This window comes from Cyprinus carpio, chromosome A3, assembly GCF_018340385.1.
Source record: "Cyprinus carpio isolate SPL01 chromosome A3, ASM1834038v1, whole genome shotgun sequence".
NCBI classification, from domain to species: domain Eukaryota; kingdom Metazoa; phylum Chordata; class Actinopteri; order Cypriniformes; family Cyprinidae; genus Cyprinus; species Cyprinus carpio.
The window spans coordinates 34,812,083-34,836,493 of record NC_056574.1 but is presented as its reverse complement, the minus strand read 5'-3'; the positions used below and the strand labels follow the sequence as shown (position 1 = coordinate 34,836,493).

The 24,411-nt window shown below is 38.1% G+C and overlaps 2 protein-coding genes across 3 annotated transcripts in view; both read left to right on the top strand.

The window, feature by feature from the left end:
• Positions 1-6,550: 6,550 nt before the first annotated feature.
• On the top strand, positions 6,551-12,533 carry LOC109063856 (luc7-like protein 3). Of its 2 annotated transcripts, none has more exons than XM_042731651.1 (10): positions 6,551-6,879; positions 6,958-6,997; positions 7,224-7,368; positions 7,554-7,628; positions 7,708-7,812; positions 7,954-8,115; positions 8,483-8,811; positions 9,216-9,403; positions 9,904-10,085; positions 10,185-12,533. In XM_042731651.1, coding segments are annotated over exons 2-9 (1,155 nt in total). In that variant the 5' UTR covers positions 6,551-6,879; positions 6,958-6,995; the 3' UTR covers positions 10,053-10,085; positions 10,185-12,533. The 2 variants fall into 2 exon arrangements, with proteins under 2 accessions (XP_042587585.1, XP_042587578.1); XM_042731644.1 differs by having other exon boundaries at positions 6,556-6,879; positions 12,054-12,533.
• Positions 12,534-15,092: 2,559 nt separating this feature from the next.
• Positions 15,093-24,411, top strand: part of LOC109063857 (ras-associating and dilute domain-containing protein-like) — a 34,803-nt gene continuing 25,484 nt past the window's right edge. Inside the window, 6 exon segments of the mRNA XM_042731633.1 lie at positions 15,093-15,825; positions 16,920-17,040; positions 17,042-17,247; positions 18,032-18,267; positions 21,842-21,907; positions 22,248-22,510. Of these exon segments, the coding sequence (XP_042587567.1) occupies positions 15,698-15,825; positions 16,920-17,040; positions 17,042-17,247; positions 18,032-18,267; positions 21,842-21,907; positions 22,248-22,510 (1,020 nt within the window). The 5' untranslated portion in view covers positions 15,093-15,697.

Below are 24,411 nucleotides of genomic sequence, written 5' to 3'. Positions count from 1 at the left end.
AGCAGTTCACTACAGAGAGTTCAAATCGCGATGAGAAAGCATGAACTGAGTACGCCTAAGGCTTTATATATTTATAACATTAGATTTAAGTTAATTGACATGCTTGTACGTAGATGTCATAGCCAGCAGTGGACTCAAGCGCTGGGGTTCACTTGATTCTGTAAAGTATAGCATCTTCAGGTGACAAAGGGCAAGGTATCTCTGGGACAATGACTCCATGTTCAGAGTCAACACTCTGTGGATTCTGGAAGAATAATTCCTCTGCTTCTGCAAAATCTGGGTGGGAGGGGAGGACCGGCATTGATTACAAGAACAATCACCTTACAAAGTACCATAAGGCAGTATGTTTTACCTATCTTAAGTAATGCATACCTCTGCAAAATCAGGCTTGACACAGGTGCCAGGTAACATCCCAATATTCCAAAGTTGGATTCGTGACAAATTGCCTCATAGCGGGATGACAGTTCCACATCTCTATGAAATGCTGCAAATCTCTAGCCATGTAATTCTGGGGATGAAAACATATCTCACACAGAATAGGTGAACAGCATTAGACAGGTCAATTAATCCCTCCTCTTCCAAGCTGTGGGAGAACATTGTAGTAACTTGATGTTACAGCAGTCCAAACATCTCTCCATAGCCGTTTCCACTCTAAGGCAGAGAAAGTGGTGGAGTGTGTTGATTTAACTTGACAGAAAGCATTTTTAAAAGGTTTACATAAAAAAATAAAAAAAAGTGCAAAAAAAAAAAAAGTATAAGAAAAATACATTAACCATGCTCTCCTATTTAATTACCTCTGGTTATGCACTTTTGCCAGCACAAGCTGCCACGGCCAGTTCCTCGCGCAGCAAACATGCACCGAGCAATGTCTACATTCTCAACCCCTTGGTCTGTTTCGTACTCTAAAACAGTCAGAAAGAGCAGTTTTTTGATTATTAGAAGTATTATGTGTGTTGGTTCACAAGTCAAGAGCCTTAAATCTACAACCTAGGGCTGCCTAATGTATTGTTTATCATCGATATTGCGATGTGCACATCCATGATAGTCACATCACCAAACTCGGCTCAAACAATCTTATAGCACGGGTTCCTGTACCTGATTATGACTGGGTACTATGAGTAATCTGTAAAAAGAGTATCTTACAAAAAACTTTTTCTTCACAATATTTATGCTCACAGTAAATCTGTAAAAAGGGTAAAAACAAATTTTTATATGAAAAGGATCTATACAGATCTTTTTATTAACCATGTTCCTTTGAAAGAAAAGGTTTGTAACATAATGTGGCTCTTTTTCTGGATACCTTATGAAATGTTTAAAACTGTAGTCATAAGATCGATAATTATCAGTGGGACCATTTTTGTAAAGAATTTGTGAGAATTCAATCTGTATAATGTGCATACCTTGATGGCCATCCATTTTTTTCTACTCCATCCATGAAAAACCCAAAAGCTGTTTTGGCTTTGTTATTCCCAGCAACATCCAGGTAAAAGATCTGTTCAGGAGTTGGACACAACAGCATAATATTGATATGCAAGATATACAAGAGAAATGATGAAGGGTTGATTAATAAATATGCACCTTCCTTGAAAAGCCTTCAACAGCCCCAATAATCACTATGTTGTACCTATAAAAAAAAAGCCAGTAATCACACATAAAAAAAAAAAAGAATTTGATGATCAGTCTCTTCTGCATTTCTTTGACCCAAAATATAGCAAAAACAGTAATATTGTGAAATACTTTGACAATTTAAAATATAAATATTTTTTACATACTATAAAGATCTTTACTGTCAATTTTGATAAATTTTTATGGCATCAATTGCAGTGCATTATATATAGTTTCCTTTTTTGGAACGCAAGAGATGTGTAAAGGTTACAAAAATATTTATTCTAACTTAACTGTTATGTTTGAGACCGTTGCTATTGCATCCATAAGAGACAAAGCAACTTTGTAACATAAAGGTGTTTCTTTGTTGCGATCGCAGTAATAATGATAAGTAACAATTTTCTGGAGCATCGCATCAATAATGATTTCTCTGAAGATCATGGTGACACGGAAGCTGGAGTACTGATTGCTGAAAATATCTGCTTGGGTCACACCAGGAATAGAAATTACACTACTATGCCGAATATAGTTCAGACCATAGAAAGAAAGTTCTTGACATTGTTAATTATTTCACATAATATATGTTTTAACGGTATTTTGGATGGCAAAGTACAAAGTTAGATCTGCAGGAGGGCCAAGAGATATTTATTTTCTAAAAGTATATTTTTTTAAAACTCTACCGATCCACATAACTATGTTGGGATGCTATTACATGGAGATTTAGCGATTGGTATACTAAAAATAACAATGCCACAATGCAGTACACAAGACAAAACGTAGTGGTAAAGAGACTTTTGGTGATAGTTAGACATTTAAGTTAAAATAAAGAGTATAAAATTAGCCTTATCAAACTTATGATTCGGCTATGTATGGACAAGAGACAATGAGGAGCAGGAAGAGTATGTACGGCTTGTGCGGACGCCATGGAAGCTCGGATCACTTGAAAGTAGTCTGCAATCACAATCGCACCACACGTTGAGCAAAAGACAAGTTTAGTACTCGTCTCCGACTGTGAAAGTCGATGTAGCCATTGCTCTGTAGAGGACCACTGTTCCACAAGCCTGTGGTCACCGACCAAGAGAGGGTGTTGCTTCACAACTTGTGTGTACTAGAATCTAGACTTCGGATCAAGTGTCACCTGGATCAGAAAGACGAAACGAATGAGTTGCTCTAACAGACAGACTTTTCCCTCTTTTCATTCGGCTGTTAGGTTGATGTCTTGAAGGATGACCATGCACTGCGGCACAAAAGAAGGACAGAGGGTAACGTGCAGCTGAGGAAACTCTTGGCAGAGTTCGTTTTTTGTAGTGAGTCTGGACGGCCGCCTATAGAGAGAGATTCCACACTACCACCGCATTCAGGCTACAGCTACAGTGTTCCGACACATGCGGGACAAACTGTACTTTGAAGATAAGAAGTGTGGCGAATAACCGCATTTAAACTGTTCTAGAGCATCCACGACACGCCGGCGGTGATCGTACAATGAGCTGCCAGCTTCGAACCAAAACTAAATTCCTGACAGCAAAACAAATGGAGAAGAGATTCAAATTCACTGTGGGCGATGCCTCTTAAATACATGCAACCCGTTCTATCCACAGACTATGAAAAATCTGCAATTGTGTTAGTCCTGCAAAGCGACGAACATTTAAAACACAAAAAGAGGCTGATGCGTAACCAAAAAAAAGTTTTGTTCCAATAAAATTCAAAAGATCATATGAAACTGTGCCACTCAGTGTTTTGACTAAATCAAAATTAGTTAATTGGATCAAAATTACAATCATGTTATTTCTTTAATTTACAAGGTACTATGTAAATTTTGGAGTTCTAGAGGACCATGGCAGTTTCGTTAAACAGAAATTCAATGCACTGGTTCTGTAAATAATCTATCAACTCAATGTTGATCCAAAGGTTTTGCTCAGAATAGGACTCACACAATGGCGGACGTCAACGCGGGGTAGACCTATAATTTATTACCCGAGAAACATTAGGGAACCCCAAACATCTACAATGAACATCGAAAATAGTGCCTATCACGCTTACGCTGAGAAATCCAAATGGATTATGAATGTCAGCTCAGCTAGCCAACATGGACATCGACCTACACGGCAACGCCGGTGTAATAATGTGGCTTGGCTGGCTCCGTGTTGGCGTAACAGTTAATTAAATCTAGTCAACTGGTCACACTAACTACAGATAGGTTAGCCAGTTAAGTATTTTAGAATGGGAACAGGAATAGAAGAAGATGAGAATCTTAGTTTCAGTGTCACTTGCGTGTTATGATATTAAATTAGTTCTCTTACCCAGTAAACGACCTGTGCTCGCCGATTCTCGCTTCTCTAATCTTCTCGGTGGCATTAAAGCTACAGCGGCGGGAAACGTAGTGGGTGGGCCAATTTTGTAACATTCACAATCGAGTGGGACCCATAGAAAAAATGCCTTTCATCGGTTAGGTAGAGACCGCCCCACTGAGCTACAGTTCACGTGCACCCGCACAACTTTTCAATTGCAACAACTTTTCAACTGTTGAAAATTTTTTCCGCTTGCCAACCCTATTCACTCGCAAGCAAAATATTTTGGACCGCAAAAAAGACAGCAGAGAAAAGAGAGCAAGAAGTGTGCGTTTGGGCGTATGAAAAGTCTTCGAAGAGTGCACCAGGAAAAATAAAAGGTTTTCAAAGAGTTACATCGCACTTTGCAAATAATCTTTTATCACACATCGTATGTTTGAGCCTAAGAATACTTTTTTTGCAATATCCTATATATTTTAAATTAGCATAGCCAGGAATTAGTTTTGTACGTCTCAAAACCACAAATATGTGTTGTTTTGAATTAAAAAAGACACAAAAGAAAAATCCATTACATACACCTGGATAGATAAGTAAAGTGTAAAGCATCGAACCATCGTGAACTTTCAAGAGTCATCAAAACTTTCGACTTGCAAACACTGTATTCACCATCTGCAAGCGCAAATTATTTGACCAGCAAAAAAGCCAGCACGAAACCAATGAGAGCAAAGTCAGTGGGTTTGGGATGAAAAGTTCATCCTGAAAGTGCAGCATCAAGGAAATAACTAACGGTTTATCAAGAGCTATCACACGCACATGTGCCAAAAAATATGTTAGCAACTTGTTTTATTTGTCGAGCTGACCGGGATACTTGTGTGTTTGCAATGATACGGGGAAGGTCGCGGTTAATTAGCAAGCTAAAATCGATCTAGTTGATGAAACTCATGCGGTTGTCACGCTATCGTCTTCATCCGTTGAATACAAAAGAACAAACACTTCTATTAGCATCAGCCATTACACGCTGGGTAGCAAACAAGTGCTTGCCACTAACGAGATCATGCAGGTAACTGTTCGATAATTCGACTTATTCGAATACCCCTTCGAACTATTCCGAAAAATCCTACAATTCCAAGGACACACTTAGCAACGATCGCTAGAGGACGCCTTGACAACCACCGCAGCACTTGGACAACGTGTGACGCTTGCGGTCCCCTTTTAGTTTTAGTGTAACATCCGCTGCGTTTTATCGTCGGCTTGATTTTCCTAATTTGAGTCATAGCAGGGCACGTCATGCATGCCATTTTGCATTGACTGAAAAAATCTATTATAATGACTTCCTACGTCGTATATCTAGTTGGTTAGTAATTGCTCAGTATAACTGACCGGCATTGATGTACTTAATTTAAATGCTATTTCCTACTGCACTTACAGTTGAGAATGTATAATCAAGTGCTTACATGGTGCTTTCTGGTGTTAGTTTAAACACAACGGAACGTGGCTAAAATGATTTAAAACGAGCTATAAGAGCAAGCTTTGAATAGTGACATTGTTAAAGCGCACTTTAACAGATCACGTAAGCCTGTTAAGTGACAAAGTCATTTTGGAGGGGTTGAGTCTCAGAACTCTGCGAGCGATACAACAGATTTTTAAATGAATCCGAGAGGTTTTCTGTCGATGTCGAGTTGACAAGAAATGCGATTAATTATTGTCGATCATGTTAGCTATATAGTTTATCTTTTTTTAACTTTGTAAAGTGTTTGCCAAAGTTCAAGGTATATAATGTTCTGTTTGGCCGGGGGGGTCGTGCGTTTTCAAGTCTTTGATTTTATAGTAGTCTCGTTGTTGAACACATGCGGCTTGTCCCGCCCTCGTCTTCATCCGTTTGTTACGAGGCACAAACACTTCTATTAGCCCTCAACATTCGCTAAGTTTCAAACTTTTTGCTTGAAAACTCGTCCAGCATTATTTGTGCTACAAATGAATGACTGTTCGAATAATTCGACTTATTCGAACTATTTTCGAACTATTCGAAAAATACTACAATTCCGCGGACACCTTAGCAACAAACATAGAGACGCCTTGACAACCACCAACAGCATCTTGGCAACGTGGTGACGAGTTCTGCGCCTTTAGTTTTAGTGTTTATTTGTTTGTTGTAAACTTCGGCTTGATTTTCATAATTGAATTTAATGTAAACGTAATTGCATGTTATTTGCAATTGAATGAAAAAATATTATAATTACTTCTGTTGTCTAAATATAGTTCAAGTATATGCTCAGTATACTGACAAGCATTGATGTATTTATTTTAAATGTAATCCTGAATAACACATTACAGTTGAAATTATAATCAAGTGCTTTACATGTGCTTCATGGTGTTAGTTTAAAACAAAACAAAATATTGTTAAAAATGGTTTAAAATGTGCTATAAGTGAAGCTTTTAATTTGACATTATTACTAAGCGCACTTTTAAAAAGTGTGTTAAGTGACAAAGTCATTGAGGTGAAGTCTAAGTACTCTTAAAGGGATAGTTGAAGATATTTTAAATTAAATCCGAGAGGTTTCTGTCCGTCCATTGACAAATAAATGCTATATAATTATTGTTCATGTTAGCTAATATAGTTGATCTTAAATTAAACTTTTGTAAAGTGTTCCCAAAGTTTTATATATTGTTCTGTGTGTTTCACACTCTTTGATTTTATAGTGTATCCCTTTCATTGCTGTATCCCTTAAAGCCAGACTGCCAGAGGGTTACAGTGAATGCATGTGTGTCACTGGGGTGGCGTTTGCACTGATGGCTTGGGCCCGTCATCACTGCTTGCAGCCATATTTCTGTTTGTCATCTTTTGAGGAGACAACCCACATAAAGAGAGCTTTTGAGTACTCATGAGGATTAAACACAAGTCTTCACTCTTTTCTTTAGGTCTGCAAATACTATCTGTGTGGCTTTTGCCCTGCTGAACTCTTCACAAACACACGATCAGACTTGGGTGAGGACCGCTTCTCAAATACATCCGTCTCGTTTTATTCTTGCGATCCACATTGTAATGTATCGTTTTATTTCCCAGGTCCTTGTGAAAAAATCCATGATGAAAACTTGAGGAAAATGTAAGTCAATACTTTATATTTGTAAGTGGCATGAAAAAATATCCAGACCACATTTGTCTCCCAAATTAGATGGGGAAGAAATAATGTAAGGTTTTTTTTTTTTTTTTTTTTAGGAACATTTAAGATATTTTTTATGCTTTATTTTTGTATAGTTTTGCTTATTCGTTCTTATTTGTAATGAGTTTTCTTTAAGCCTGTGACTCCTGATTGTCTCACATTGTCTTAGGTATGAGAAGAGCTCCCGCTTTATGAAGGATGGATATGAGCGAGACTTCCTGCGATACCTGCAGAGCCTCCTGGCCGAGGTGGAGCGCAGGATTCGGAGGGGCCATGCACGTTTAGCTCTGTCACAAGCCCAGCAGAACTCTGGAGTAAGCACTTCCATAGCCTTCACTGCATTTACATCTTCATATTACCATATTTTTTTGCCCGACTCTTCATGCACTTCTGGTTAGGACAGTCTGTTATATTCATATGCAGCTTTTATAATAACCTAAAAGTTAAATCTACACTATGCTTGTATGCTGCGTGTCTCACTCCGAACTCTGATTTCCAGGCACCGGGTCCATCTGGGAAGAACGAGGAGAAAGCTCAGGTCCTCACCACGAAGATTGAGGAGCTTGTTGTTCAGGTGGGTTCTGAGTGTCATAAGCCGAGACATAAGCATGATTTTGTTGGAGAGGGATATAAATGTGTGTTTGTGTGCTCAGATTGAGGAGTTGGGCTCGGAGGGCCGTGTTGAGGAGGCGCAGGGCATGATGAAGCTGGTGGAGCAGCTGAAGGAGGAGAGGGAGCAGCTCAGTTCCAATCCTTCAGTGAGTTACACATCCAGGTTTAAGCAGACATATATGGCCTGTTTTTGTATTTAATTGTTGAACATATGCGTATTTTGTGGGCTTAGTGTTTGAAATCAAGACGAGAAGGTTTTGGCACTGACATGTTTTCTTGTTTGTCAGACGATTGAGAGCTTTGCAGCTCAGGAGAAGCAGATGGAGGTGTGTGAAGTGTGTGGCGCCTTCCTCATAGTGGGTGACGCTCAGTCCAGAGTGGATGATCATCTAATGGGAAAGCAGCATATGGGATATGCCAAGATCAAAGCCACGGTCGAGGAACTGAAGGTGAGTTTATAGTCAATCTCGTGATTGGGGTCCTTTATAGACATTTTGAGCAATCCTACACTTAAGTATTTTTGACGAAAATATGGAAGGGCACATTTAAATTTAAGTACATTTAAAAAATATTTTATAGAAACACACAAATTAGTTTTTAAATCACTAGTGCATCACATTATTTGACAAAATAAAGCTTTGTGTAAATGAGTTGTTATATTTTTATTTGATTAAAAGTTTTTTTGATGTTAAATTTGTATTAAATCATTAAATATATTAAATGGAAAACAAATCCCTAATTTTTTCCGATGAACTTCATTGGTGCAGATCAAAAGTTGTTGATTTTAAAACCATGATTTTCTGTTTGATCCCACAGGAGAAGCTGCGTCGACGCTCTGGGGAGCCAGAGAGGGATGACCCAGGGAAGAAAGAGAGGGAGGACCGCGAGCGTGAACGGGAGGAACGAGAGAAAAGACGCAAAGAGGAAGAGAAGGAGAAGGAGAAAGAGCGAGAAAAGGAGAGGGAGAGAGAGCGCGAGAAGGAGAGGGAACGTGAGCGGGAGAAGGAGAGGGAACGGGAAAGAGACAGGCGCAGGAGGAGTCACTCCAACAGTAGACACTCCAGCCGCGCGTCAGAACGTCGCCGGAGCCGCTCAAGAGACAGGAAGAGGTCCAGGAGTAAGGAACGTGACAGGAAGCGCAGCAGGTACACAACTCAAGCATCTCCTAGACACACAAGCTGAGCTGGGTGGATGTACAAATGCTTATTTTATATATATTTTATTATTATTATTATTATTATTATTTTTTTTTTTTCAAAATATATTTGTTATATTGAAAAGGCAAATTTATTATGTTTTAGTGTCATTTTAGAATTATTTATATTATTATAGAATTTATTAATTTTGTATTAGCTTTTTTTATATTTTCTGTTTTTTATTTTTATTTGTCAAAGTAATTTAATTTGTGTATTTTTATTATCTAATATTTATATTTCAGTTAACAAAAATTATTTTTAATAGATTGATTTAGTTATCGATGACGATACTGGTTGAATGTACTTTACTACATCTAGCTTGTACTGATAGATGAACCCTTACACGTCAACAGGAGCCGTGACCGAGAGAGGAGGCGCAGCCGGGAACGCTCGGACAGGAAGCGACGTTCTCGCAGCAGGGAGAGAAGGAGGTCCCGCAGCTCTGAGCGCAAGAGCCACCGGCACCGCAGCCGCAGCAGAGACAGAGACAGAGAAAAGGACAGAGGAGACCGAGACAAGGACAAATCCTCTAGAGACAAAGGTGTGGCCTTTAATGTAAATGAATTCCAGAAGACTTTATTTGTTATTGTTAGCTTTTGATCAGAGCATGGTCTTTGTTGCATTTTAAATAGGACAAAATATTTTTTGTTTTGTTTTTGTCTTTTTTCAGTTTTGTTTGATTTGTTATATTGTTGTGTTTGATTGTAGTTTCATTTAGTTTGGTTTGTTGTATGTTTTGTTTGGCATCCCTCCCCCACCACCTTTCAAAAAGAGGAGATTTTTGACACTTTTACCATGACAAGCTACACAAAATTGAGTTCAAAATCGCTGGCGATTCATTGGCAATTTTGTGTAGCTTGTCATGGTAAAAATGTCAAAAAGTTTTCCTAATCATTGCATTAGAAGTTTGGAAGAGTTTCATTGAAACAGTTTGAACTGACTTGTGAAACTAAATCAAATTTGCACAAATCTAACTCTGTTTTTCTGAATGGCCCTGATACGGTGTCTGTGTACTGAATGCAGATGTGATTCCTCTCACAGAGCACAAGGATTCTTCAGATGAGAAAAGGAGCAGCAGAAAGGGCTCGGTTGAGAAGTCTCATGAGCTCTCCAAGCCCGAGCCTCCCAAAGCGGAAGTGAACGGCACCGCGCAAGAGCTACATTCTGAAGGTGACACACAGTCCAATTAAAACTGATCTGATAGGACCTCAGATCAGCCCCAGGTAAGTGCACCGTCCTCCCCGGCCCGGGTCTCTCCCCCTCTCCCCTTCCCCCCTTTTCTTTCAGTTCTGTCTGTGATTTTTCTTCCTGTTTTTTAATAGTGCATCGTAAGTATGCACTGAAGATGGGGACTAGGCTGATGAAACGGAAGAAAGTAGAAAGAAACAAACCCAGAGGGAAAGGCCAGTGTAGCCCTGAAAAACATGCTTGGAGGTACCTCGTTTTGTATCGGTCATACATCTGTCTCTTTAGACAAGTTCTTCCAAATTTACGTGTTTATTTAATTATTTATTTATTTTTCCTAACTCTGCCTTTACTACCTCAACCTGTCTACTCTATGCTCGCAGTAAGATTAAACTAGTTGACTGAACTTTGTTTACACATCTATTGCACATATAAAATGATTGTGTGCTCATATGCATAAGTACATGCATAAGCACACAGCATTTTACCATCTGATGTCTATAAGGTGTTAATAAGAGGTTCATTGAACTGCAGTGAATACAGATATATGCATTTTCTTTTTTGTTGGAGTTACATGGATGTGTTGCACTTTTAATACCGTCTGTTCTTAAAGTTGAGATCCGATAGCTTTGGGATGATGGAAGTGTAGGGTTAATGAATTATTGCAGCTGACTTCCGCACCTCACACAGCGTTGGTGTTGTGAGCGACCCCCATGAAAAGCCCATTTAAAAATCAAGGATACTGTCAATCTGTGCAGGTACTCACCCAAGGTACTCCTTTCACTACCCACATCCATTTGAATGCTGTTGCCTGTGAACGTGTCTCAGAGCTTGATGTTTATTGTACCCTATCTCTTTTTCCCCAGTTTTAAATGTTCTCAATTTGGGTTTCAAGTGCCAATGGTTTACTCTACACCTAAACGGGTGGATGTCAGGTTTACAGATGATATCCCACAGTAACCCATCAAACCAGATAGAGCACAAAACAGTTCTTTCTCCTTGTTTGTGTCTCTTATTTTCATTTTGCCTGTTCGGTAACCAGTAATAGATTTGAATTAGGGCTGGGTGATATAGCTAAACAAACGTATATCAGCTCATCTTATGGATGACATTTCAAATAGGCCTATTTATTAACTCTCAAATGGGCTTAAATTAGCGGTTTTCTTTTTTTCTTTAAAAAGAGGAGCCATCATTTTGCCATCGTAGCCTATTTAAAATGGCTACACAATTCAAAATGAAAGTAGCAAAATAGTGGGAATTAAAAAAGAAAAAAAACAACATGCAGTTAAGTTTGCATGCAGTAAAAGATGATGTACAAATTTACATGTTTAATCTTCAGCCCTAATATGTACTGATATAACAGTACACCGGAATAAACATTAATATTTATCTGTTAATGTCGAATCGCAGATCAATCAGACTTCACGTTCTACTTCATTTTTTAAATGCATTCAAATCATTGAATATATTCACAAAGGTGATTCATTGTATATCGTGGCTGAATCTATCAGGGATATCTGAGATATCGCTCAGCCCTAGCAGTGAATTAGCTTGTGTTTTAATGCAGGTGTGTCTTTTGGAAGTAAACTTCTACTTTTACATTCTCTCTCGTGTCTTGTTTGAATTCCCTACTTGTGTTGTCCTTAAAATAGCAGTGCATGCTTTCAGAGCAAGATCAGTTCTACAGTGTCCAAGTCTGGCCTTGTAGAAGAGGGATATCAAATCTTTAAAAATGTCATTTGTTTTACTTTTGTGCTTTCCTTCAATCATTTTTACTTGCAGCCGAGTAGTTACTATCGCTGCTGCTGCTGTTGTAAATATGAACTTTTAAATCTCTAGATTTTAAAACTGATATTTATGAAAGTGATCAAATGTGTGCCGATCGGACGTTAACAATTGTAGTTTGATCATTTTTAAAAAGGTGTGTAAATGAGACTGTTAATTTGGTGCCGTGTTTTTGGTTTCACACACTAATGGGGTTTTCTCTGACCATTTGTGTACATCAGGAGGAGTGAGAACATCTGCGAGAGGAAGACCTGAAGACATCCATCTGATAACTCAGCTCCGCTGCTTTAAAACAAGGTGAACCACAGATGTAGTGGCCTATATGATAAAGATGTAAATGTAAAATCCACAATGTTTCCACAGGACCTTTCTTGTTCTTTTTATTATGTTTGTTTTTTTGGTCTTACTGCTATAAGCTGGCATGGTCCACCATTATTTCTGTTAGTCTGCATTCAGAGTGAATAAAACACTTGTGGCATGTTTGCTCTGTACAGTCCGCTCTCACACATTGGAATTATTGAAGATCGGTTTTGTTCAGTATTTTGACTGGAAGACCTAAAGGTCTCTCAACTGCTTTATTTCTTATTTTCCCCTCTGTATGCTAAATCCCAAATCTTTATACGGTTTTAGAGAAGTGTTTTCATTTTGTTCCAGTTTTAAAACCTGTATTTGTCTTGAATAAAAATAAAGAATAAATGCTGTTGCCTTATTTTTTCAAAATGCTATTGGTGCATGTTGGAAAAAATAAAAACTGATCAGATCCAAGTGGGTTATTTCAAATATAACTGCTACAGATACTAAAACGTTTTTCCTTGTTAAACTTAGAAGGTAATTTTGCTGCTGTTAATACATCAGAGGTCAAAACAAATCTTGGTCAGAGGACAGTGTGAAATGTTTAGAAGTCTGTGCAGGACTGCATTAATACTACACATCTGCAAACCTACAGAACATACCTCATCAGTAGCTGATGATGTAAATGTATTTCAGTATTTTGATCGTGTCTCAGAATTCATGATGGCCTGGGCAGGCTTGTCGGTTCACTAGATGGACAGCATTAAAGGGAACGACTGAAATCTCCAGAGAGGTCCAGATTAAGTTTCAATACATACCTGCAAACTCATCACCTTGTGTAGCAGGTTAAATTGGAGAAGTCTTGATTGTTAAACATGTTGACACTTAATGTGATGCACAACACATTTTCTCTGATTGGGGTACCTGTGAATTTAAATGAATCAAACAAATTAATCAGTTTGAACTAGGGGTGGGTTATATGGGGATTTTCTTTTATTAAAATATCGTTTTTTGTTTTTTTTTGCAGAAAAATCACTATTCTGTCATGTTGGTTTTACTATTTTGCAAGTTGTCTGAGCAGTACAGCCTAGACAAAAACAAAGCCCTATAAGGGAACAAAATCTAGATATTTAAGCCAAAGTTGGTGAAGATGCAAATCTTTGTCATTATCTTTATTTAAAAAAGTAATATGCAAATAAAATAAAAAGTGCTTTATTTTTCCGGTACTGTAGGTGTATTTGACAGTATTCACTGTATAAATTATACAATGATTCTTATTAAAGCAACTGTATTAAAGGTCTTCAGTCAAGAGCAGTAAGTGATTTTTCTGTTTTTTATTTCACTTTATTAACATTAAAGGGGATAGTTCACCCAGAAATAAAAATTCTGTCTCCATTTACTCACTTTCAAGTTGTTTTAAAGCTAAAAGAGTTTCTTCTGTTGAACATAAAAGTTATTTTGAAGAATGTGAGTATTTCAAAGTCAATGGGGACCAGCAACTGTTTGGTTACCCACATTATTCAAAATATCTTCTGTGTTCAGCACAAGAAGGACATTAGTACAGGTTTGGGACGACAGAATCGAATATATTTGAGTGTACTGCCACTAGAGGGAGGACGCCACCAATTTCTGATATTTAGAATTAAAACAGTGACGTGCTTGCAGAATGAGCTGATATTATGACAAAGCAGAAAGATGGATTGCATATTTTACCTTGCTGAGTCCTTTCACACCCAGTGCAAGGGAAATCCTCTCCCACCCTTCCCTTTCCTTACACTGTCCACTCACATTCACACACAGTGAGGGAACTGACAGATAGGCTGTTTCATAAACCATTTCCATGTATTTATATTAATGACTAAGTGCCTCAGTCATTTAAGTGACGGTACTACATATTAGTTATTCACCGTAATGTATGCTATTTAATGAATGAATAATGTTGTCCACCACATTTATAAAACAAAAGTAGAAAGAATGCCTAAACTGAATGTCTAAACTGTCTCTCAATTAAATGCAACAATTTTTTATTTTTTGTATTCAGAAATAACTGACACTTCAATATATTACAATTAAATTCTAATATAATTATGACAAACTGTATTGCTGGAAAGGTCTAAGACTCCTAAATAGATGTTTTAGAACTGTTTGTTGTTAAAAATGATGTAGGAACAGTAATAGATTAATTTATGACATGAGTGCACCTCAAAACATATACTATCATAACAGTCATCTTTTTCGTTTCCTTTTAATAATCATAAATTATGTATCATTTGAAAGCGTAAAACCTCTAAATCATCCTGTAAAACCATTTTGAAATCGGATATTGTTACCATAGAAATGGTATTTCTAATTATTTTTGTGGTCTCCTCCCCCTTAGTGGGAGGAGTCATATTACAAAATGTATTATGGTCTTTTAGAATCAAAACTTTTTATAATCTTGACAAAATACATATAGTTGGAAAGGCCTGAGTCTTAAGAGTCCATATTTTGTGGTAGAAGTAATATTGAGAGAGTAATTTAAACATTTGTGACAGAAAAATGCATCCAAAAAAATTCGTCAAATTACTTGTGTGTGTAAACATACTTGGTAATAAAGCTCTTCTGATTCTGATTGTTTTTTGGTATAAAACCAAAATTGCATATAGGTAACTCAGTTTTTTTTAAATATCAACTTCGAATTTGGAGCACAACTTATTTAGACATATGGCTTTAATTTTATAGCAATTTTGGATTTAACATATTTTGTAGAATATTTATTTTATATTAAAAAATAGTACAGTAGGCCTACATTTTCTTTACATTAAATGTAAACTTATATAACTTTTTCATACTTTCATTTTTTGAAATGATTTCACTTCTGCAATAATCTGCAGATTGCCTTTAGAAAGAGATCAACCTTAGGTCTGTATTCAAAAGCGTGCATGAATTATAACAATTTAAGTTTAAAAAGTGCACTTTCACGTCTATGTTGGGTGACAGTTAAGTTAATATGTCAGTGGAAAAATGCGCCTCTGTTGTCACTGCTGTGGCGAAGTTGGCGCTCATGAATATGAATTAGTTCAAGCTGACGTTTGCTCTTCGCGCGTCCAGTCACACACCCTAATTAATATTCATGAGCTAAACCTATGCCATAGTAGGATTTGACTTCCGGCTAGAGCGCTTAACTTTTCAAACGGGACCCAAACACACGCACACACGGGACAGGGGACACTCAGCGAGAAGCTTTTAGGAGACTATTTCGTTATTACTATATCGGCTTAATCATTCGTCGGACATGTCTAATTAAAGAGGACTTCTTCAAACCGGATAACAAATCAGCATTATTTAATGTCGATGTGGATAATCTTATTCTCTAAAACGTGGCAATGGATTATATTCATGAAGGCGATCAAAGGACTGAGATGAGAGGCAGGACGACTGATGATTTTTAGCACTTATTTTAGTAGTGACACTTTCACGCGCAACATGTGTTGTTACTTTGACAGCACACGGAGCGCACAGACTGTAGGGATATAGCCTAGCTACTTAAAACCTGACATTTGCGATAATACATTCTATCCTTGCACATATTAAAATGATCTCGGAGGAAAGAAGCAGTCACGTCCCTAAACAAGCTCTCGGCTTTCCAGTTGGGTTATTGATCCGCTCGCCCAAGAGACGCCTGGCAATGCTGGGCAGAAAGGCCAGCAACGGATCTCTACAGTGAGTTATTTATACACGTATGCATGGCATTTAATTGCTTTAATCACACATGAAACACAAATGAAGAATCAAATGGCGCTTCGAAAGTATTTGAGGACGTAAAATTAAACAAGGATGACGGTAATCGCATTAGAATAGAACAGAAGACACGCAAAACATTTTCCAGACAGATAGTTATTAGAATTTAATTATAATGCACTGTCTCAGGTCTTCTGCTGAAATCATGCAATGAAATCCATAGTGTAAAAAATACTTCACATCTCTCTCTCTCTCTCTCTCTCTCTCTCTCTCTCTCTCTCTCTCTCTCTCATTCAGTAATAACTCTAAGTGCTACAAAAATTCTGGCCATCTTTTAGTATAAGCAGCATGCATATGTAACAGCATAACAGTAATATTAAATTATTTACATATGAAAACATTGATATATGATTGCAATTATAAGAATATCATATTGGTACATGGGAAAAAAAAACTGAATGTCACATAAAGGTATGTCTCAGAGTGATAATGTAATTTAATTATATTTCATCTTTTTTTATTAATTGTATGTTTATACTTAATGTATTAATAGATATTAATGTCTCTGTATGGTTTTGTTTTTATACGGTACTGATTCCTTTGTCTGTCAGGAATAATACAAGTTTAAAGCAAAAGTCTAAATTGTACCTGTGTTATAATTATTTGAAAGTAAATTAATTAGCTGATGAGTTAAAAACCTCCTTGATGCTTTAATGAAATAAAATTCATAACACATTTTGAAAGTCAAACCTTTAAAAAAAAAAAAAAAAAAAAAACATCTGTCACTCAAGTTAGCTTCTAATCAACAACCCTGAGATAAGAAAAGATGCCAGTTTAACTCAATTATAGACAGTATATGAAAAGATTAGTCAAACCTGTATATTACATTTCTAACAAGGTGAAACAGTCACAGTTGTTTTTCTCAGGTAAAGACACTCTCTCTTCTTAGCAGGGGTTTGTATTTGATCCACCGTCTATTACACTCGTTCTGTAACTGTTGTGTCTATAGCAGACTGTGTGCAGATGTTTAGATCAGTGGCAAGCTTTTAAAGTCATCTTAACCTTGTCTCTCTGAGGTCCAGCACGTCTGATAGCACGGCTCAGTCTGTGGAGAGCACTGGAGTCCGGCAGCCGGCCAAGAGCAAGATACGCCGACACAACAACAGACTGTCCACGGTGTTTGTTCGAAGGAATGTTTTTTGTGAGAAGACGGCGGGGTGGTGAGGGCAGATGATTAGTAGTGCTGGAAGCGGAGGACGATGCTGAGGTGTTGTGTTGTAGGAGGACTATCCCAGGGATCCTCAAGATATTTGGCAGTGACATCTGCCAAGGAACCAACTATAAGAGCGTGCTGGCCACCAGTCACTCCAGCGCCAACGAGCTGGTCAAAGAGGCTCTGGAGAGGTGAGGGATGCGCTCCTGCCAGATTCAGATTGAAGGGTCAGATGAGAGTGAATAAGGGTGCATCCATGATTGGACTAGGGATGGTCAACTTGGGATCAGAACTCCAAAACCGAAACTAAAGCTTTCATTTTTGCTAAAAAACAGTAATTAAACTTAGGTAATTGGGTGATGTTTGGTCACACTGCTGAGGTGTTTACCTGTTGTAGATTATCCAGATTGTGTGCACATAGAAAACACAGTCAAACACAATCAAAACACGTCGTCAAAGTGCTAAGAGCCAGTCACAACAAAGAACAAAAACAAAGTTTCAATAATCATTCTAACTCAATTCTAATAGTGAAGTCCACCTCACAGCTACAGCGATAGTGACACAGAGAAACCATACAATTTGTTTGACTTTTTTTTTTTTTTCTCCATCTGATGAACAAAAACATTTACAGCCAATCAGAATACACCAGACTTTAGAAAGCTTGAGCATTTAAAGTGGTAGACAACATAATGGCAGCACATGCTTATAATAAACAGAACATTATCATCCGTTGGCGTGAATGCCACTATAGACATCTTTATAGTTATCGTTCTTGGTGTGAATGGGCCTTAACTGTTTTGGTCAATGACTTTGGCCCTGCAAATCTATTTCGCACAAAAGCCTTTTTTTATGTTAATAGTTGTTAAGTTATTAAGACCAGAAATACATTTAATGCCAAGTCACTGGTTGCTTCTATTGTAGACTTGTTATGAGTCTAGCCAGTGAGGTCAACGGAGCTGTTCTCTTGCCTCACAGGTACTGCTTGGAAAAGGAAGACTCTAGTGCATATGTGCTCTGTGATGTGATTGGCCGAACTGGGTTGGACCACGAATGGAAGACGGAGTGCTGTCGGGTTGTCGGTGACCACGAGAAGCCCCTCATGCTGCAGTCGCTCTGGAAACCCAAGGAGGGATTCTCCAGGCGTTTCGAGATCCAGAAAAGGGCAAACGTGGAGGCGCTAAGTGCCAAGAATACAGACACCATCACTGCAGGTACTGCAGCAAATTAATGTTTGAAAGGTACCAGTCGATTAAGGCCTGTTCACACCAAGGATGATAACTATAACAATAACTATAAAGTTTTAATAAGCATTCTAATTCTGTGAGAATAGGGAAGTTCACACCACAGCTGTTAATGGTAAAGCCACATGATATTTTGGAATCATAGTTTTTCAGCCGAAGAACGTTAAAAAACATTGACAGCCATTCAGAATCCCTCACCTTTAAAGAATTTGAACTTTTAAAGTGGCAGGAGACAAACCTGGGCGTGCTTGTAATAAACAGAATGTTTTCATGCATTGGTGTTGACACAAATATAGTTATCGTTCTTAGTGTGAACGGCTTTTAGAGATGTTTTGACTAGTTGACCTTTGATCGATGTTCCAGTTGACACAATTAAGGAATGTTTTAACAGTGTGAGGTACCTCACGGCTTATCCCAACAAAAGCCTGTCAGCAAGAAGCTTAGTGAAATTGCTCTCTTATTGGGATAGTCCTATCAGCTCTCACACTGAGCTTTCCCACTGCGCTTCAGCCGCCAACATCGAAATGACCGCTTGTTTTTCTTTCTGAGCGTGTTTCCTGCACTCTTGAGGGTGTTTTTTCTTTGGCATGGGGCTGTGGTGTTCCACAGGGTTCCCTTGAGAATCGGTGACTGGGGAAGCTTGGCCCCCATCGCTGTGTGTTCTGGCAGAACAATGTAGATGACCGCCCACTTCCACAGCTGATAACGCCCAGAGTGCTGCTGGGTGTGAAAGCCTGAGCTCTGAGAACATTTCAGTCCAGTTCTGTTTATGTTATGTCAACAGTGGTGGGGAAAGTTACTTTAAAATGTACTGCATTACAATATTGCATTACTCCCTAAAAAGTAACTAATTGTGTTACTTAGTTACTTTTTATGGAAAGTAATGTGTTGCATTACTTTTTCTCATTTGGGCTGGGCTAGCTTGTTTGTTTTTAGTCTAAAAAAGTTATATTTTTTTGCAAATGCAAAACTGCATATGCAAAACCAAAATTGCTTGTTAGTATGGTTAAATTGGATCATTGAAGGTCAGTAGCATTGGTTAATAAAATGGGATTTAATACATAAAGGATATTTGTGTTATTTAACATATTTAATTATTGCACGTTTCCATAATATTCTGAGTTTGCTTTTCACTGTTTGTAGTCATTTCGAGGAAACTGAATCTGTTTTTGTGCAAATGAGATATGAGTAAATGCATGTTGACATTTAGTCCAGAACTACAGTAAGCATCATGTTGACATTTAGTCCAGAACTACAGTAACATAACATCATGTCCACATTTAGTACAGAACTACAGTAACATCACATTCACATTTAGTCCAGAACTACAGTAACATCACGTTCACATTTAGTCCAGAACTACAGTAAGCATCATGTTGACATTTAGTCCAGAACTACAGTAACATAACATCATGTCCACATTTAGTACAGAACTACAGTAACATCACATTCACATTTAGTCCAGAACTACAGTAAGCATCATGTTCACATTTAGTCTAGAACTACAGTAAGCATCATGTTCACATTTAGTCCAGAACTACAGTAACATAACATTCACATTTAGTCCAGAACTACAGTAACATCACATTCACATTTAGTCCAGAACTACAGTAAGCATCATGTTCACATTTAGTCCAGAACTACAGTAAGCATCATGTTCACATTTAGTACAGAACTACAGTAAGCATCATGTTCACATTTAGTACAGAACTACAGTAATGTCACATTCACATTTAGTCTAGAACTACAGTAACGTCATGTTCACATTTAGTCCAGAACTACAGTAACATCACGTTCACATTTAGTCCAGAACTACAGTAACATAACATCATGTCCACATTTAGTACAGAACTACAGAAACATCACATTCACATTTAGTCCAGAACTACAGTAAGCATCATGTTCACATTTAGTCTAGAACTACAGTAAACATCATGTTCACATTTAGTCCAGAAATACAGTAACATCACATTCACATTTAGTCCAGAACTACAGTAACATCACATTCACATTTAGTCCAGAACTACAGTAAGCATCATGTTCACATTTAGTCCAGAACTACAGTTAGCATCATGTTCACATTTAGTACAGAACTACAGTAATGTCACGTTCACATTTAGTCTAGAACTACAGTAATGTCATGTTCACATTTAGTCCAGAACTACAGTAAGCATCACGTTCACATTTAGTCCAGAACTACAATAAGCATCATGTTCACATTTAGTCTAGAACTACAGTAAGCATCATGTTCACATTTAGTCCAGAACTACAGTAACGTCACGTTCACATTTAGTCTAGAACTACAGTAATGTCACGTTCACATTTAGTCCAGAACTACAGTAAGCATCATGTTCACATTTAGTCCAGAACTACAGTAACATCACATTCACATTTAGTCCAGAACTACAGTAACGTCACGTTCACATTTAGTCTAGAACTACAGTAACGTCATGTTCACATTTAGTCCAGAACTACAGTAAGCATCATGTTCACATTTAGTCTAGAACTACAGTAAGCATCATGTTCACATTTAGTCCAGAACTACAGTAACGTCACGTTCACATTTAGTCTAGAACTACAGTAAGCATCATGTTCACATTTAGTCCAGAGCTACAGTAACGTCACGTTCACATTTAGTCTAGAACTACAGTAACGTCGTGTTCACATTTAGTCCAGAACTACAGTAAGCATCATGTTCACATTTAGTCCAGAACTACAGTAACATCACGTTCACATTTAGTCCAGAACTACAGTAACATCACGTTCACATTTAGTCCAGAACTACAGTAACGTCGCGTTCACATTTAGTCCAGAACTACAGTAAGCATCATGTTCACATTTAGTCCAGAGCTACAGTAACACCACGTTCACATTTAGTCCAGAACTACAGTAACATCACGTTGACATTTAGTCCAGAACTACAGTAAGCATCACGTTCACATTTAGTCCAGAGCTACAGTAACATCACGTTCACATTCAGTCCAGAGCTACAGTAACATCACGTTCACATTTAGTCCAGAAATACAGTAACATCATGTTCACACAGCGCACACAACGCCTCTGCACTTACTCCCAATTTCTCTGAACATGAGGACAGGAGAGCTGTCAGTCAATAATTGTGAAAACATAGTAGCTGGTATTACTTATCTGAAAAAGTAACTATTATTATGATATTTTCTTCTAAATGAAAAAGTAATGCAAGATTACTTGATTACTTTTAATATGCTGTAGGTCACTCCCATCCAGAGTCATCCTATAGCAGATCATCGGAACAAAATGTGGCAGATTTACAGCTATATTTAGAAGAATGTTTGAAAACATGATCTTAAAATATTTAATTGTTTTCATTTCGTCATTTTAGGCAGTTATGACTTTATGCTGCTTTAAAATTGTTGCTCATGCAGTAAGAAGTCTGACTAATCAATAATCACTTCTATCGTCCTCTTAAGCATATGTTGTCTATATGTTTATACTAGCATTACAGTGTGAAATTGTATAAATTTTTTATGTGTAAACATATATTTAAAAACTTTTATCACCCCAGGCCTCAATGCCCAAGCCCGAAAGCTGCAGCACGCCCGTTCGCGGGTCACCTCTCTGTTTGTGGATAGTGACGTGACGTGACATTCAGCCAAGTATGGTGACCCATACTCAGAATTCTTGCTCTGCATTTAACCCATCCGAAGTGCACACACACAGAGCAGTGAACACACACACACACTGTGAACACACACCCGGAGCAGTGGGCAGCCATTTATGCTGCGGCGCCCGGGGAGCAGTTGGGGGTTTGATGCATTGCTCAAGGGCACCTAAGTCATGGTATTGAAGGTGGAGAGAGAACTGTACATGCACTCCCCCCACCTACAATTCCTGCCGGCCCGAGACTCGAACTCACAACCCTTCAATTGGGAGTCCGACTCCCTAACCATTAGGCCACGACTTCCCTTTAAGGACGAATGAAGGGCTGGATGCTCTGGGTATCTGGAGGAGCTTGAGTGACATGGACGTCTCAACTATGGGAAAAGAAGCCAGTGAGACCCATAATGCACCTCTACAGGAGGATCCAGAGGCAGAGGCTGATAAAGAGGATCTCCGTCTCAACGCAGAGAAAGAGGAGACAGAAAGCAGCGATGACAACAACACACAGTACTCCATCCACCTGCCCTTTGATTTCCCATATTTCCTTCTGCTGCAAGAATACAACCACAGACAGGTAGGACAGGGGCTGTTTTGACTATGTAGGTACATCAGTGATTTATCAAATCATGTGGCTTGTTGAGGAGAACTTTTGGCTTTTGAAGACACATTCAGTAGTTTGTTGCCAATTTAAAAAGTTTTTACATGTTAAGATATAAATTGTGTTTTTGTTAAAAATTCATCTGGATGGTGTACACTTCATGAGATGACGACTACTTAAGCAGGTCACCCGCTCGGTGTGTTTAGCCATGTTGAAATGACGTGGTCCATGGTGTTTCACTAAACATCCTCACACTCATTGGCACTTATGCTGTTATCTGAAGAAACTTACATTGCATTGAAGGCTTACAGTTTTATCAGGTTTTTGCATACCCTGTTGAACAAGCTGCTTCAGTGCAATTTAATGATTGTTTTTTTGTTCTTTTAGCCTTGATATCTTACTAGCATCAGTCTGAGATGCTACATATGTATCATATAATGGTCAAAAATCGCAATATTTGTCCAAATAACAAACAAGCATGGCACGATGTGATAAAATGTCCGCGACCCCAGTTAAAGACGCTTTCCTAAACCTTACAAAAGTCATTGGCACGTTCATCCCATGTTGTTGACAGCGCAGTAAAGGCTTGACTTAAAAGGTTTAATCTGGTGAGGAGTATCCTAGCTGCTAGCCACTCACTGTACTAGAGAGAGGTAGAGTTTTCTCCAGGATTGGCCCAGGTCCAGAGTATGCATTAAGTATGTATGAGTTTTTGCATGTACACACTACACAGGAAAACCATAACTATACAACGTAACCACAGAAAAAACAAAAGAGCCATAGACATGAAACTCCATTCACAAGCCATTTTTTTTTTCGAATGTGGAATATTTATAGTTGAAACAGAACATTCAATGAGAATCTTATCTTATAAAGACAATCATTTCATTCTCCTGCTCAAGGCACATGCATGTGAGAGAGCGATAAACGGGTTTGCGTTTCTAGCAGTAATTATATGCATATTGTCTCAATGTTTAAATGCTGAACTATAATCAGCAGTTAAAATTCCAGTGCCGTGTGGACACGTGCAACACTGCACTTTACTGTAGGTAATAATCAGCATTGTTTACTAAGCCTGCGGTGAGCCATGGCACTGACACGACTCATTCTGCCTCGCACTGCTGTTTCTCTTGCTTTTGTCTATAGTCCCTTGAGCCTCTACGTTTTCGATTTTAGCTGGAAAAAATTAGTTTTCCTGTTTCACAATGTCTACACCAGATTTCTCCCATCCTATTATAATCAACAAAGCAGCATATACTGGAAACTCTGAACTTGAGGAAATGTAGTAATTAGATTAAAATAGACATACGGGTTTGTTTTTCCCCACACAAATGACATGAAAATCTACTGACTGCATGTATCTGAATTCAGGGAAATATTGATCATGTGATTTTGATATCAGTGTTCCAACAGCTAAAATAATGAATTATTTTAATTAGTAATACGGGATAATTCATGACAGACTCTAGCTGGTCTTGAAAGTGGGCTTAATTCTTAGCCTCTTAAAATAGCCTTGATGGGGTCCTCAGTCCATTTCCACAAAAAACAGTTCATGTCAAGAAAAAAAGAGTTTAGAAAGGGGTGAATGAGGGTGAGTTTCTGGCGTAAAGTGCTTGGGAGATTATCTTCGGTTGAAGGACTTAGAACAGCTCTATGTCAGTCACTCATAGTGCTGAGAGGTGCTTCTTCAGAGCAGCAGAATCATGTGGTTTAGCAGCTCAAAGTGGATCAACTGACTAACAGTGCAGTCTGTTTAGACACCTCAGTTTAAGCAGATGAAGAATTTAGACAAGGCCGTCCTTGTATTGTGCTTCCTCCTTCTGTTACGATCAATCGTCAGTGCACTGGGATTACATAACACATTGATTCTTGAGACA